Source organism: Mauremys reevesii, linkage group 3 (assembly GCF_016161935.1).
Source record: "Mauremys reevesii isolate NIE-2019 linkage group 3, ASM1616193v1, whole genome shotgun sequence".
NCBI classification, from domain to species: Eukaryota; Metazoa; Chordata; order Testudines; family Geoemydidae; genus Mauremys; species Mauremys reevesii.
Window position 1 is genome coordinate 129,133,708 of NC_052625.1, and position 16,507 is coordinate 129,150,214.

The 16,507-nt window shown below is 40.7% G+C and overlaps 1 protein-coding gene across 3 annotated transcripts in view; it reads right to left on the reverse strand.

Annotated features, from left to right (window-relative positions):
* Nucleotides 1–16,507, reverse strand: part of LOC120402172 (sine oculis binding protein homolog) — a 141,875-nt gene that overhangs the window by 98,523 nt on the left and 26,845 nt on the right. For all 3 annotated transcript variants that reach the window (XM_039532614.1, XM_039532613.1, XM_039532615.1), the window contains exon 4: nucleotides 14,824–14,975. In XM_039532614.1, coding sequence (XP_039388548.1) covers nucleotides 14,824–14,975 — 152 coding nt within the window. The remainder of the gene's footprint in view (nucleotides 1–14,823; nucleotides 14,976–16,507) is intronic.

Consider the following 16,507-nt stretch of genomic DNA (forward strand, 5'->3'; position numbering starts at 1 on the left):
TTGCAAAAAGTATCTGTTGTCTATGGAAATTTTCAATTTTTTGTCAAAAGACCAAAGACTCAAAAACTGAAATATTTCAACCAAAAACCAAAGTATTTTGTTTTTGACTGATTTTTTTTTTGGCACTTGAATTTTTGCCAAAAAATTCTAAATTTTCCATGGAAAATTAGACAAACTATTTTTTCCCCCATTTTCATCAAAATTTTCTGTGGAGAAAGGGGTAAACCATTTTTCAACCAGCTCTAGATTCAGGACCTCTGGAAATCAAGCAACTTTTATTTAAATGTCTGAATCTGTATTTAGATACCAAACTTTAGTCACCCAAGTGTGAAATTTTTGTCTGCATACACACAGTAGTGCAGAAATGCAGCCACCTCTTGTGTGGAGGACATCAATCAACTGGTGTACAGCATGCTGTTTATCAGTATGCTCAACTTTATGAAGGACTTCAACAAATGCTAAAATCTAAATAAGCTATGTCCTCTGATTCACCCTTGTCTACTATGTTATTACATTTTAAAGAACTCTAATTAGTTAAAGCCCAAATTTCTCCTTACAGAAGCAATCCTGGTTAGAGCCTATCTGGTTATAACTAACCAAAAGCTATACTATTCTGTTATTATATAAAATAAAAATTAATTAGACTCTCAAATGGATTTCCTACAACTAAGATGAAGCTCACCAATCCATAATTCCTTTCTCTTCTTTTTTTTTAGAGATAGGCACCACACAAACAACTTTCAAATTTTCAGAAACAGTTGCCTGTTTTAATAATATATTGCATATCCTTGTCAATTTCTCTGCTATTTCACACTTTTATTTCCTTAGGAACACTCGGATGAATACCATCTGGTCCTGGTGATTTACTGCACTTGAGTTTCTGAAGTTGCTCTATAACTTCCTCCTTAGAGACTTCAATTTCTGTTAAGGCCACATTCTGATTTCCTGTGAAAAGTGCCCTTGGAACAGGAATTTTCTCATAATCTTTTACAGTAAAGAGTGATGCAGAAAATTAATTTGATTTTTCTGCTCCTTCATAATTTCTGACTGCCTTACTCACCACTTGGTGGTTGAGAGGAGCTAGTCACACACACACACACACACACACACACACACACTCCTTTCTTGCTTCTAATGTGATTAGATATGTCGTTAATTTTCTAGATAACCTTGTACATTTGTCCTTTAGATCATGTCTTTGTCTTCTTTATTTCTAATGTATACTTTATCTGTTATATTTGTGTTTTAATCTACTTATGTTGCTTATGTAGAATTTCCACTTTTTTGAAGGATGTCTGTTTTGCCTTAAATGTGCAAAAATGTGGTATTTCCAGTACAAATGCCCCAGGGCCCCCTTACCTCACTTTTCCCTATTTAAAAAAGCAAATGTTTCTCTTCTCTCTTGCTATGTGAAAGACTTTTAGGAACAACAAGTAAACTGACTGACTTCAGGCAAAACAAGGAAACTATACATACACAAAGTACTCTCAAGCATACAAAGGACCTGATCTGAAGCTCATTAAACTCAGTGGAAAGTCTTCTATTGGCTCCAGTGGGCTTTTCATGAGGCCCAAAGTAAGCAAACTGAAAAGCAGAGAACAATTTTTTCTCTAATCTCTTGTTACACTAATCATAGGTGTTATTTGTGACAGTAGTAGGTAACAAATTTTCTGAGAGGTGTGATTTTTAAGTTGACGGTGTCCCTTTAAGCTTATGTACTTCTCCGCTTAACCATGCCAGATTTACTCTTTCCTTTTTACTTTTTCTTTACTCAGAGGTATATGTACCATCTGTGCCTCTAATATGGTGTTCTTAAATAGCCTCCAGGGTGATTCAGTGTTTCTTTTTTTTTTTTTTTAACTTTCTTACTGTTAACCCTTTTCTTCACCTCTGTGGTTGAAAAGCAGATTATTATTGTATTGATCATTTGCTCCTCCAAACCATAATGTGCCACTCAACCATTTAACATTGAGTAGTTAAAATCAACAATTATTGCATTGTAAGATTTCACTGTTATTTATTTAATCTCTTTCAATATACTGACTTTCTTCTTGTGTTTTTTCCTAACCTGGGAATGTAGCACACTCCAACTGTAAGGGTTACGATTCTATCACCTGAGATTTGTAGCTAAAGAGATTTCACCCCATGGTCATCTCTACTTTGCAGTGATCTTTCAATAGTATCTAAATGGTGGCCTCCTTTATGATAATCTAAATTAATCCTTCTAGCCTAAATTTAGTTTTCATGACCTCTCTTCCATGTCATTAGTACAGATGTACACCAGCGATATGAAGTCCTGGAAGCTAAGTTAATATTGAAAGGGCTCATCTAGACCAGAAGTTCTAAAACTGGGGGTCGGGACCCCTCAGGGGGTCATGAGGTTATTACATGGAGGGTCCTGAGCTGCCAACCTCCACCCCAAAACCCACTTTGCCTCCAGCATTTATAATGGTGTTAAATATATAAAAAGTGTTTTAAATTTATTGGGGCAGGGGGTTGCACTCAGAGACTTGCTATGTGAAAGGGGACACCAGTAAAAAAAGGTTGACAGCCACTGATCTAGACTGTCTCCACTACCTACACTCAAGATCCTACCTCAGGATCAATATCCGAATTAGTCGTTACATGGGTTCCTCCTGCATTGCTCATGCAAGGACCCGACAGAATTCTAGTCCCTGTCCAGACTACTCCCTGCTCTAACTCCTAACATACATGGAGGAGAAGCTATAGTGTCACTCTCTCAAGCCGCATATACCAGCCAACAGAGCTGGCCTTCGCCTGAGTAACTTCATCTATTTAAATGGAATTGCATGGATGTATATGGGGGGAGAATTTGCCCTGACATTTTCTAATTAGAGCAGTGGTCCCCAACCTTTTTCATCTGGCGAGCCACGGAGGACCGTGGTGGCGGACGAGCATCTGCCAAAATGCCGCCGACAAGCGGCGTCATCCAGAGGCATCGCTGCCGAAATTCGGCAGCATTTTGGCGGCGATGCCTCTGGATGACGCTGTTTGTTGGCAGCCAGCGGCATCATGTAGAGGTGTTGCTGCCGAAATGCCGCCGAATTTCGGTGGCATTTCAGTGGATGCTCCTCCACTGGCCAGTACGTGGGCGCACTTAGATGCCCCGGCAAGCGCCTTGGCACCCGTGGGCACCATGTTGGGGACCCCTGAGTTAGGGAGTAAAATAAATCCAAACCATCTGAAACCACACAAAAAACAGATTTTTTATGACTGTCTAAAAATCATTAAAAAGATGAGTGCCTTTACTTTCGATACAAAATTGCATCCAGGCTGACAACTTAAAAGAATATGTTTACGTTCAGTCCAATTTAAATTCAAATGGATGAGTTATAAATGCTTGAGTTTGTAATAGAGAACATCCTGTAGCTGAACTTAACTGACCAGCAAACACTCTTCTACTACTAACAGACTGACGTTCCAGAGCTAAAATAGTTGACATTTTTGAAGCTTTTACCATATAAGACTTTCCTTGTTTCTCCATCAGGTCTGACACTTACAGATCAAACACTGATTGATCTTATAGTGTACAGGGAGATTTTGGCAAACCAGTGACGTGCCTGAACCCACTATTGCTTATTGCTAAAAGCAGCCAGGTCAGCAAGTTTAGTTTATTTAAGGAAGGAGGGAAGGGGGTTTGGGTGCCACAGAAAGGGCAGCTTGACCCTGCGTCCTTCCTGATAAGAATTGTGTTGAAGTTGCTGATACATGCATTTTAGAAGAGCAGGATGTGCCCTCAGGAATGTGTCTAACAGGGTCTCAAGGCTGCAAACTCTGGAAAAAATCCACACCTGATTAATCAATAATCAAAACAAAACCTCTTGCTGGACCATTGAAACTGCTTGCTTAACAAGGGACATATCACTGTGTTACTAATATATAAAATAAAGGGGAAAAGTTTGAAGTATTGGGACTCTTCAGGACTGGACTCTCCCTCTGGATACATCTTGTGTTCCCCACCGGCAGCCGTTGTGCCACTCAAGAGCCACACTCAGCTTCGGTAATTATCGAGGGTTGGGGATGTTTTACTAACTTGTAAGTGCTTAAGACTAAGTAAAGTTTAGCTTCCAGTGAAAGCACTCTAGAGTTGTCCTATTTGTGCCAGCCATCTATCGGTCGGATGGCCGTGTCTCCCCTGATTTATTTCCTGACACCACCTCGCACAGAGTAAAAGTTACCAAGAGCTTCAGGTTGAAAGAACCCCAGGTAACAATAGGGGTTGGCCTACTTTGACTTACACCTTCCTGTTACTTGGTTTTCCTGTTATAGCCCTCAGCATGTCAGTTTTACCCACTTGAACTCCTTACACTCATTTAGATTCACTGGGTCAAATTTGGGACTGATGTGTAAGGGCTTCCCTATTCTCACTGTAAATCAGTGAATGCCTGTAGTCTTAGGCTAAGGGAGTGTAATTTTCACACATAAGGGGTCAGAAGGTGTAAACTACATCACTTGTTCCTTTAAATCCACTTAGAGTTCCATCTTAATATGGCCCAAGTATCTCTAGGAAAAAAATATTTCTCCATTTCAGAAGAAACCTTACATCTTAGTTTCCAGGTTAAAAAAGGTTTCAAAAACTTTTAAAATTAAGGGCCAGATCCTCAGCTCCATTGACTTCTAACTCTCCAGTAGAAACTGCTACTAGAAATTGCTGTGGCTTTAACTAATGAGAATAGTATTGAGGAACTGACATGTGCTGTTGGAAAACTTTAAAATTGGAAATGACTTCCACCTTCATCTGAGTTCAAGGGTTTTACACCACTTTTCTTTTTAAGGTTTTATGCTGATGTCCACCACAGCACTATCAGAGCAGGAGGCTACCAGAGTTTCACTTAACTCATGTGCTCAGTAAATTGCAATATCTCAAACATTTTCCAGAATTCATAGTGGGTGGGTCCCATACACAGCATTATGGCTAGTCCAATAATAGTTTTCAAAAAATGAGTTTGTTGAACTTTTTCAATAAATATAATTAAACTACTTTGTTTCAATATTTGTCCAACTTAATGAGCTGAGTGACAAGTTAACTCATAAATTAATCCAATAATTTATTCAAATCGCATGATATTTTTAAAATAGAATATCTGATTTAATATTTTCTGCTTTATTTGCCCAGCTCTTCTCAGCACTAACGATAAATGTGTACATTGAGAATAGAGAAAAATGCATCAAATATACTCGGTGCACATTAGATTTAAATGTCTTTATATCCATCCTAAGTTTTCATCATAGTAAACAATATTTTCTATATTGAGCCTGAACTGACAGAGTGGAATCAGAGCTGAAGACTGCTTATATTATTTCATATGATGCTACGGTAACCCGAACTAATCTGAGCTGATGTGAGTTGAGATACTGGAACAGGGGACGAAAGCAACGTGTTACTGAACAACTGTCTCTGTCTAGCTGAAACATAACTGAGCCAAAGAAGTTCAGAGATAAAGTAAGGCTTTTTGAGTCATCTGGACTTTGAAATCAAAAAATCCCATGAGGTGATATAATAAATGTTCTTGGCAAAGACAGTGAAGCCTATCTTGTCAAACTTCATAATGCAGCAAAACATACATCCGTCACCTCCACAAATTCCTACTCCATACACATTCTTCTTGAGAGGTTTAAAATACTTCAAGTAAGCATCCTAGTGAAATTAAAACAGCAGGAATGAGAAGCAGGGTTTCTTTCACTGTGAAAATGTAGCCAGTAAACAATGGTTTCTTCCATGTCTTAATCTTCATTATTAAAATGTCATAGCACCCTCATATTTAAATCTGTCTCAGCTGCTAAAATCACATAGACCCAGTGTATGACAATGATTAAAGCTTATCCAGTCATGTCATAATGAAATTACTTTGCTGTTACATGTGTACAAAATCTATTACTGGCAATATAAGTACTTTAGCTGTTCAGAAAAGATGTGAGGACACCTCAGATAAACGAGTCAACTCATTTGAATGAAATGCCCATTGTCCAAGAGACAGTATATCCTGAACTCATAATTAATACATCCATCTCTATATAACCAAAGTAGCCAGAATGCAATATGACCTGAGATAATGTGATTTAGTGGTTAAAATTAAGAGCAAACACAGCTTTTAATTGGATTGCATACCTGCTAGTAATTCAGACAATGGGAACTTGATTCAGATTTACGGTATTAAATGGCAGCAGATGGACAGTAAAATGTCCATTGTTTGCAAACTGATGTGCACAGCCTGGTTGGCCAACTACCGCCATTAAGCCATTGGTGGCCTCAGTCAGGTGCTGGTGCATTTCTTCATTACAGATGCTAACGCACTATACTTTCATGTTGATGAGCATGGGGAGATAGTGACTGGATGGTACCAATGGGTTAATTTGGAATTTCATTCCGCTCTTCTAATCACAAGTAGAATCTTAGCCCCTTGGAAAGGGTTTTATCTGACTTCTGATTTTGTTAATTTAATAAATAAAAAGCCTGCAGATGAGATCTAGAGGGAAATAATCTCCACTCATCTTGATGACCCCACGCATCTCTTGGTGGGCCAGGAATTGCCTCATACTTCAGTAATCTGCTCCATGGTCCCTATCCTGTAGAGCCTTCTACACTCCCACAGTCTCTTAATCTATTCTGCTCATGGCGATTTTCTTCTCCCCTCTCTCCAGAGATTTAATCAAAAAGCTTGCAGTCATGCCCCACACTTTAAAATATTTCCTTTCCAAACCCAGTTTCCTATCTGCATTTGTTCATCAGTATTATATTATATCCCAACATAGCAATGGAGAGTAGTTTGGTTCCCCAGAGCTTTAGGAAGAATCCTTTGTTTCCTATAATGAACTGGAAACGCTGCTCACTCGCTCTCTCTCGCTCTGTAAAGCAGCATCCCCAGTAGAAGCAAGGCTGTGAACTGCTTCTTAAATTACACTTCTCTACAAAATCTGTAAAGCCAAGCAAAGGCATTTCCATGCTAACTGGGCAGACCACCTGCACTGCTGTGACCTTTCTCAATACCTAATTAAAACAAGGTGAATCGGCAGGAAAAATATTGATTTGCTGTTCGTATTCCCATGTGTTTCAAAGCTTATGTTAGAAAAGGAACCTTAAAATGTAAAACCTGAGCTTTTTAATGTCAGGGGACATTAACTGCATTATATCTATTGAAACAATTTCCAAAATTTTCATGAATGATAGTCACTTCGCAAATTAAATTGTGCAGATGTCTGAGGGGAAAAGAGAGCAGACAATTTTGTCATTATTCTTTGACTTAATAGCAAGATTGTTAAATATTTCTTATGCACTGTTAGGCTGCATAATTAAGCCTGAAATCAAGAGAACTTTCTCTGACAATTTTCAGTATTAATTTGGGGGCAAACAATAATCTATGTTTACTCAGAGTTCTGTGTGTGTATTTTAATCATATAGCCAATACAATTTGAAAGTGAAAAGAATTATCTAACGTAATATTACTCAGCACTAGATAAATGCAAGGATGGCTCTATGTTTTTTGCCGCCCCAAGCACGGCAGTCAGGCGGCCTTCGGCGGCACGCCTGCGGTTGGTCCGCTGGTCACGCGGATTCGGTGGCATTTCTGCAGGCCATCTGCCGGTCCTGCGTCTTCGGCGTACCCGCCGCAGCATTGCCGCCAAAGCTGCAGACCTCCAACAGGCATGCTGCCTAAGGCTGCCTTACTGCCGCCCTCACAATGACTGGCAGGCCGCCTCCCGCGGCTTGCCGCCCCAGGCACACGCTTGCTGCGCTGGTGCCTGGAGCCACCCCTGGATAAATGTGTATTACTTTTGAGGGCCCCAATTGTTTTGCTGACACTAATTCTCACTACACAACTAAGACAAAAATTCCCATAGTACAAAATACATCATCTTCATTCCAATGGCACAATGGCAATACCACTTGCCATTCCTTCCACCTTGAACTGGCATGAGGAGTAAAGCTGGATTCTCTCTTGTAGAATGATGCCATGTTTGCATGAGAGATGTCTAACTTCTCTGCCTCCTGAATGTATTAGAGCCCTCTGGGCTAGAAAAGGGAGACATGTTTTTAATGCCATATGAGCCTCACTAGACAAGTTACCTGGCTACCTGTGCTACTGGTTCATTTCAAGTATTGTAGATCAGTATTGTGCACAAGGAAAGAAAATTATAATTATTTACATTTCCTTATGACAAACTTTTAGTTTTTGATTTATGTTTCTTTGTTTGTTTGTAGAAGTGAGATTTGATTATGCTGTAAACAAAAACATTTATCATCTTTTTTTTCCTGATTGTAAGGCAGTGCAAAGCAGCAACAAGGTCAAGTGTAATAAACTGCCTGACAATTTTGCACTCACTCTCTCTCCAATACCCTAGTCAAATCAAGAAAATCAGTCTCTAACATATCTATGTATGGAGCTCATAACCTGTATGAATTCAGTCTTCATTCTAGGTAGAGCCATTGGGTCATAATACATTTGTTTTCTGACCCATTGATTCAATAAACTAATTTTAAAAATTAATCTTCTCAGGCTTCAGACTCAGTGATCCAATCATGAATCCGATATTTTCTTTAAATGTAATATCCTGAAACTTGTGGACCAGTGGGTTTGCTATAGAATCATAGAATATCAGGGTTGGAAGGGACCTCAGAAGGTCATCTAGTCCAACCCCCTACTCAAAGCAGGACCAATTTCCAACTAAATCATCCCAGCCAGGGCTTTGTCAAGCCTGACCTTAAAAACCTCTAAGGAAGGAGATTCCACCACCTCCCTAGGTAACCCATTCCAGTCCTTCACCACCCTCCTAGTGAAAAAGTTTTTCCGAATATCCAACCCAAACCTCCCCCACTGCAACTTGAGACCATTAGTCCTTGTTCTGTCATCTGGTACCACTGAGAACAATCTAGATCCATCCTCTTTGGAACCCCCTTTCAGGTAGTTGAAAGCAGCTATCAAATCCCCTCTTATTCTTCTCTTCTGCATATTAACAATCCCAGTTCCCTCAGCCTCTTCTCATAAGTCATGTGTTCCAGCCCCCTAATCATTTTTGTTTCCCTCCGCTGGACTCTTTCCAATTTTTCCACATCCTTCTTGTCGTGTGGGGCCCAAAACTAGACACAGTACTCCAGAGGAGGCCTCACCAACGTCAAACAGAGGAGAATGATCACATCCCTCGATCCGCTGGCAATGTCCCTACTTATACAGCCCAAAATGCCATTAGACTTCTTGGGAACAAGGGCACACTGTTGACTCATGCCCAGCTTCTCGTCCACTGTAACCCCTAGGTCCTTTTCTGCAGAACTGCTGCCTAGCCATTTGGTCCCTAGTCTGTAGCGGTGCATGGGATTCTTCCGTTCTAAGTACAGGACTCTGCACTTGTCCTTGTTGAACCTCATCAGGTTTCTTTTGGCCCAATCCTGTAATTTGTCTAGGTCCCTCTGTATCCTATCCCTACCTTCCAGCGTATCTACCACTCCTCTCAGTTTAGTGTCATCTGCAAACTTACTGAGGGTGCAGTCCACGCCATCCTCCAGATCATTAATGAAGATACTGAACAAAACCGGCCCCAGGACCGATCCTTGGGGCACTCCACTTGATACCAGCTGCCAACTAGACATGGAGCCATTGATCACTACCCGTTGAGCCCGACAATCTAGCCAGCTTTCTATCCACCTTATAGTCCATTCATCCAGCCCATACTTCTTTAACTTGCGGGCAAGTATGCTGCTATGTGCTGCTGTGATTCTTGGACTTACATTGGCTGGTCTATAGAATGAAATCTATAAGGAAGGGAGCATTGAAACAGGTTTAAATCTAAATCTGTTCATTTAGAAACATTACTATGAAAAAGTCTCTTGCAACATTGCTTTTAATTGGTATTATTATGCACAACAGGTTATCATTATGCACTAGTTCATTATTTACATTTGACTATGTATAGCAGACAAAACAGGAACAAGAGTTCAGATGCAGAAACAATCTAAACATTTAATCTCTCTGCCTAAAGGGGTAGAAAAAATACTGAATTTGCTTTTATTCATTTATTATTAATAATTTAGACAGGAGTCATATTGTGGTTGGGTCTCACTATATTTATCTGTCATATATACCTGCACTGCTGCTGGAGCACAAGGGTGAGGATTGCTATCCAGGTCCTGCTGTTCTATAAGCCCTCTGTGACAAAATTCATGGAGAATCAATACATACCTACGACTAAGGCATTAGGGTCCATACAGCAATGTAAGTGCATTCCATAGTCTAGCAATGATTCCTATTGCCCAGACTATTGCAACTCTTGGCAGGAATAGTACATGTGAGGATGGAGGTGGTGTTGTAGTGTGCATGCAACTATGCACCTCCAACATACAGCTGCACATTAATAGTGCTTTTGTAGAGTTTGTGTGCCTTCCTTATAGATTTCATTCGATAGAGTGATTTCAGCTGGTTTCCTCCCAGAATTTAACCCAATTGGGAATTTGTAAAGAGAGCAGCACATCAGAGCTTACATTTTCCAAATGTACTGGAGAGGATTTTTGTTTTATTTAAATGTTGAGATAATCTTAATTCTATATGCAGCAATTGGTATTAAGATGTGTATAATTTGCATCATTATTTTATAATGTTTTGAGACATTAATGATGATTTATTCTTTACTGTTTGAACAGTCCTGCAGTTTTAAGCAAGTGCTTATTACAGCAGTTCTTAGCCAGGGTGGGAGCGGGGAAGACTGCTTAATACAATCCATTAGGAAATTCAAGCCTTAAATGAAATGACCACAAAGTCCTATCAGCTCACTGAAATACAGCAGCTGTACATATTTATTGTAATACAACACTATATTGTTGCAAAGCTATGCTGTTTAAAACATGCATAAGGCAGGTGAAATGTGACCATTTTACTCCTGTTTGAAAAATGAGAAGCTGTAGAGTGGTGTAACTTTTCAAATACATAAATAAACATTAGACTTGTGGAGAAGACAGGTACATGGCCAGACTAGTAATAAGAGTTTAAAGGCCACTGAGTATACCTGAAACTTTTGCAACCTTGTTACTTGTAAATTCTGGGGAAGGTGAAGAGCTGTTTAAACTAAAGGACAATGTTGACACAAGAGCAAATGGATATAAACAGACCATGAACAAATTCAGGCCGGAAATTAGATGAAGATTTCTAGCTATCAGAGGAGTGAAGTTCTGGAACTGCCTCCCAATAGGAATTCTAGGGGCAAACTATGTAATAAGCTTAAAGGGAGGGCTGACAAATTTATGAGTGGGATTGCATGATGGGGTTGCTTGTGATGTGAGGGTGGGGGCAGAACTTGAGAACCCTAGGGGTCCCTTCCAGTTTATGTTTTATGGCAGGGCTTCAGCCAGTCACCTGCAGGGGTCAGGAAGGGATGTTTTTCCCTGCAAAGTATTCTGGGTTTTTTGGGTCTCCTTCTTCTGAAGCATCAGGGACGACCATTGCAGCAGACAGGACACTGGACAGGGTGGGACAGTGCTCTCAGTAAGCATTCTCTCTCAGGTGCTTGGCTGGCTGGCTGGCTCTTGCTCACATGCTCAGCATCTAACTGATCACCATAAGAGGGGTCAGGAAGGAATTTTCCCCCAGGCTAGCTTGGCAGTGACCTTGGGGTTTTTCACCTTCCTCTGCAGCGCATAGAGTCAGTCTCTTGCTGGGATTAACTGGGGATATCTCATTTGGGGAGGAGGGATATCTCATTTTGTGGGGAGGGATAGCTCAGTGGTTTGAGTATTGGCCTGCTTAAACCCAAGGTTGTGAGTTCAATCCTTGAAGGGGCCATTTAGGGAACCAGAGTAAAAATTTGTCTGGAGATTAGTCCTGCTTTGAGCAGGGGGGTAAACTAGATGATCTCTTGAGGTCCCTTCCAACCCTAATATCCCATGATTTAATCAATTCCCTGCCACTGCAGGGGCCTAGGGCATTAGTCCACCTCAGACCCTCCTGTTCTCTGCCTGTGGCACATAACAATGTTTAGTCTTCTGCAGGCTGTGATCCTTTGATCTAATTTTGGTTGATGGGTTTACTGCACAGGTGCTAAGTGATACTGTGGGCTCATGGGAGTGCTTAATTTGTAATGAAAGAGATGCTGGGGTTCAAACAATTAGCTGCCAGGGCTAAAGCAATTCTTTTTTTTTTTACTTTCATAACTGACATGGCAAACCCAGAGGTGCCAGGGCTATGAACTGCCAAGCCTAAAGGTGCCAGGGCTCAAGCCTCGACACAAATTAAGTACTGGCTCGTGGAATGCACAGAGTCACACTAGATGATCTGGTGGGCCCTTCTGGCCTTAAACTCTATGACTTTGATTTTGTGCCATGTTTCTCAAAATCCTGTTCTATTAGCTAGAGTGAAATGCAAAATAATAAGGGCCTGCTGAACTCTACTGAACCTGCCTAACTTCAATAGCAGCATTAAAATTCCCTGAGTATTGCATCCTGTGCTTGTTCATATTGAACACCATGAATATAGAGGTGATAGAAAGTTCTAGATTGAAAATAATAAATAATGTGTGGACCAGGTTACGGTCTCAGTTTCACTCATGCAGTCACAGGCTCTCACAGGTGTAACCAAGGGTGGAATTTGGTCCTTTAACTTAAAGAAGGCTTTTATGCAATGATCCAAATGCTGTCAATTGTGTTGCCTTGCCATGTATTAATTCCTCAAAGCATATGGGAAAGTAGGACACATGTTGATCCTTAATATTTACAGAAGAAAACGCAGTTACTGTTGTGACCTGTTTGAGAGAAGTGTAGAGCAACTTACTGTGGTGAAATGTGCATTTAAAACAATAAGAACTTCTTTTGTTCTTGAGATCCAGGGCTGCCCAGAGGGGGGGGGCAAGTGGGGCAATTTGCCCCAGGCCCCACAGGGGCCCCCACGAGAATATAGTATTCTATAGTATTGCAACTTTTTTTTTATGGAAGGGGCCCCTGAAATTGCTTTGCCCCAGGCCCCCTGAATCCTCTGGGCGGCCCTGTTTTTCAGATGGGATATAAGCCCCTTGCTTCATGGCATAAGCCAAAGACTAACACATGGGTCTTAGGCCCCCACTGTGGATTAGTAATTCCATAATTGTCCTCTACAGGATTTCTTGCTGCTTCCTCTAATGCATCTGGTACTGGCCGCTGTCAGACATACAATACTGAACTAGATAGACAACTGGCAATTCCTATGCTCCTGTGTGCTGCTTTACTCAAGTAAATCCTGCCATTGGAAGCGAGAGGAGTTGCAGCTGAATAAGAAGTGCAGGACTGGATCCTTCGTTACCCCAGAGAGCTTACAGCATGCACATTTATGCACATGCACGCGTGCACACACACACACACACACACACACGCGCACGTACTTCACTGTCCATGATCTGAACATCCAATTCTATAAACCATCTTACATGAAAGAAATTTACTATTTTCATGTCAAAATGTGGAGTATCTTAGATGCATTTCTCCCTACCCACCCCACGTCCTCCAAATCAAGAGAGATAAACACTACACTTCACAGAAGCTTCCACATGATTGTTTAACTTGCCTATATGCTCCAGTAAACATTATGAGCTTGATTCTCAAAGACTGCCACTAAAATTCCACTCTGCTGATTTTTGCAACCTAATTCTTTAGGCTTTTTTAGGGGCGGAGTGGTGGGTGGGGGGACAGAATGATGCGGCCCAAATTTATAAAGGAGGGTAATTTGCAGCTACAATGTTTCTTGCATCTAAAATCCATTTTTTTTACCATAGATTGCAAATATCAGAGGGGGGGGAATTATTTTTAAGATGACAGACTTCAAATGTTCTGCAGCATGGGTTAAAATATGCAAAAATGTGAAGAATTTTATGAATAAATAAAGCTTTCTAGATCAGTGAGTCTCACCCAAGGACTCCATTACACTAATAAGTATCAAACTGCCATAGCTATTTTTCTAACAATTAGAAGTTGGTGTGTTTTGTAGGAGTGGGGGGTTTTTTTTGTTTGTTTTTTATAACAGAAACACCCTATATTCTGCTGCACAAACCAGTTGCTAAAATAAAGTACAGGGCACCTTCAGTCACCGCACTTTACAGATTAGAATAATTTTTGTGGTCATTTCACTTTGGGAAACCAAGTTAGTATTAGAATTCCATTTTAACTTGAGATAAAATGATCTTTCAGATTATTGGAAACATCCTCGTACTATGACAGATGGTTTTGTCACGGCTTACCCCACACAAAACACCAAAATGTCTGAGTTTTTTTAAAGCAATAAGTTCATAATTGTTTACATTTGAAGATAAACTTTAAAAGCATGAAACTAAGGTCCTGATCCAAAGCTCACTGAAGTCATTGGAAGTCATTGCCTTCACTGTACTTTGGATCAGGCCCTAACTGCGTATGCCATCGCCAATGATCCTGCTGCCACTGAAATCAATGACAAAACTTCTCTTGACTTCAGCTGTGCAAGATATAGCCACCTACCAAAAGTAAGACTTGTATGTCTACCTCCCTATGCACGGCTATGAAGATGCCTCCCCTAGTCTTACACATAGAGCAAATCTAATAAGATTCTGAAGCAAAACCATCATTCTTATTTTATAGTGCATTATTAGTATCGTCTAATTAAATTCATCCACCCTCACAGAACTCTGGCATCAAGCTGAGGGAAACTGAGAAAACAGGTTACACGTTAGTAAGGGGTGATAGTCCAACAGACAATACATATGGAAAAGTAAAGGGAACAGACAAAACAGAAAGAACAAAAAAAATTTTTTTTATTTTGCTAGCTACAAAATGAGACCTGAGCTAGGCCTGTGTAGGGTTACATCTTTCTTTGGCTCTCTTACCTTGTTTCTCTTGAAGTATGCTCTTCGGCAAGCTGCAAAGCACTTCTCACTGCAGAAGCATTTCACTTCACTTCCCATACTCAGGGAATAGCGCTTGATTCCCACTTTCTGGCACCAGGCACACATTATTTGTACATTTGACACATCATCTTCTACAACAAAAATATAAAAATAATGTTTATATCAGATGCAAACACCCAATCGGACATCTATGCACTCAACCTCAGAACTCTATTGCAGTAACTTTGTCTTCCTCACTCTTTGTGAGCAGAACGAGGCAGGCTTGTGATTAACTACTCCCTAGGCTGCTGGTAGCCTGTGCCAACCAGGCCAGGAGACTGGCTGAACTTCTGAGCAGGGGCGGCTCTAGGTATTTTGCCGCCCCAAGCACGGCAGGCAGGCTGCCTTTGGCGGCTTGCCTGTGGGAGATCCCCGGTCCCGCGGATTCGGCGGCACGCCTGTGGGAGGTCCGCTGAAGCCGCGGGAGCAGCGGACCCTCCGCAGGCATGCCGCCGAAGGCAACCTGCCTGCTGCCCTCGCAGTGACCGGCAGAGCGCCCCCCACGGCTTGCCGCCCCCAACACGCGCTTGGCGTGCTGGTGCCTGGAGCCGCCCCTGCTTCTGAGATGGATGGAAAAGGTTATCTTAAAAAATGGTGCAACACTGAAAAGCTCTGGAGGTCCTTAGGGCTTTTTAGCATGTTTAAGAAAGTGCCTAACTGTATTTATTAAACCAGTAACCAACACTAAAGACCAGTGTAACTAATGCTGTTACATTCCCATTACTTAAAATCCATTATCAAGAGCCTTGGAGGAATTCTGCTCAGCAGCTAGTTGATAAAATACACATGGAAGCTAACACACCAGAGCAATGTAACGAGGGCCCTTACAAACAGGATTCTAAATGGGATGTGAGGAAGGAAAAGGAAATGCCCCATTTGGGTGTTGATTCCAAATAATGACTAGAAGAGAATGGGAGGAGGTTTTCTCCAAGTAAAATTGACACAAAAATACATATTTGAGTGAGAGGAGAGATGCCTAATTGTGTTACTAAAATCTGCTAAGTGATTCTTATCATGGTTGAGTACATTTTAACTCATCCAGTGTTCTCTAAGATGTGCTATTTGACCCTGTTTTGAATTCTTCTGACATGTATGTGGAGATTTAACTTTTTTATATTTACATTAATTTTGGTGTTATTTCCCTGAATTTTAGGGAGATCATTTCAATCATTCATAAGAAAGTGAGTGCAGCCTGGTACTCAATGCCATTTTCCTCATCTCATAGTCCTCATTCTCTTTCCGATATTCCTCATGTCTCTATTCTAATTTGATAAATATTTTCTAGCAACCATCTTGTAATGATTTCATCATTTCTGTTCTCTAGAGCCTCCAACTTCTTTTCCCAATTACATTCTTTGCCACTAGCTCTTTGTGCTGTTACCTACAGTTGTTCCTGTCTATCTAGAGCATGGAAGTACCTAGACTGTTGCTTTAAATTGGATTCATATAGTCAAGTGCAACAAAATTCCCCATAATAATAAGACTTACATAGCACTTTTCATCTTCAAATCCTGGTAACGCTACTGTGAGGTCTGTATTCTTATCCCCATTTTATGGAAGGGGAAACTGAACAGTTAAGTTACTTGTACAAAGCAATACAATAAATCAATGGCAAACCCATGAT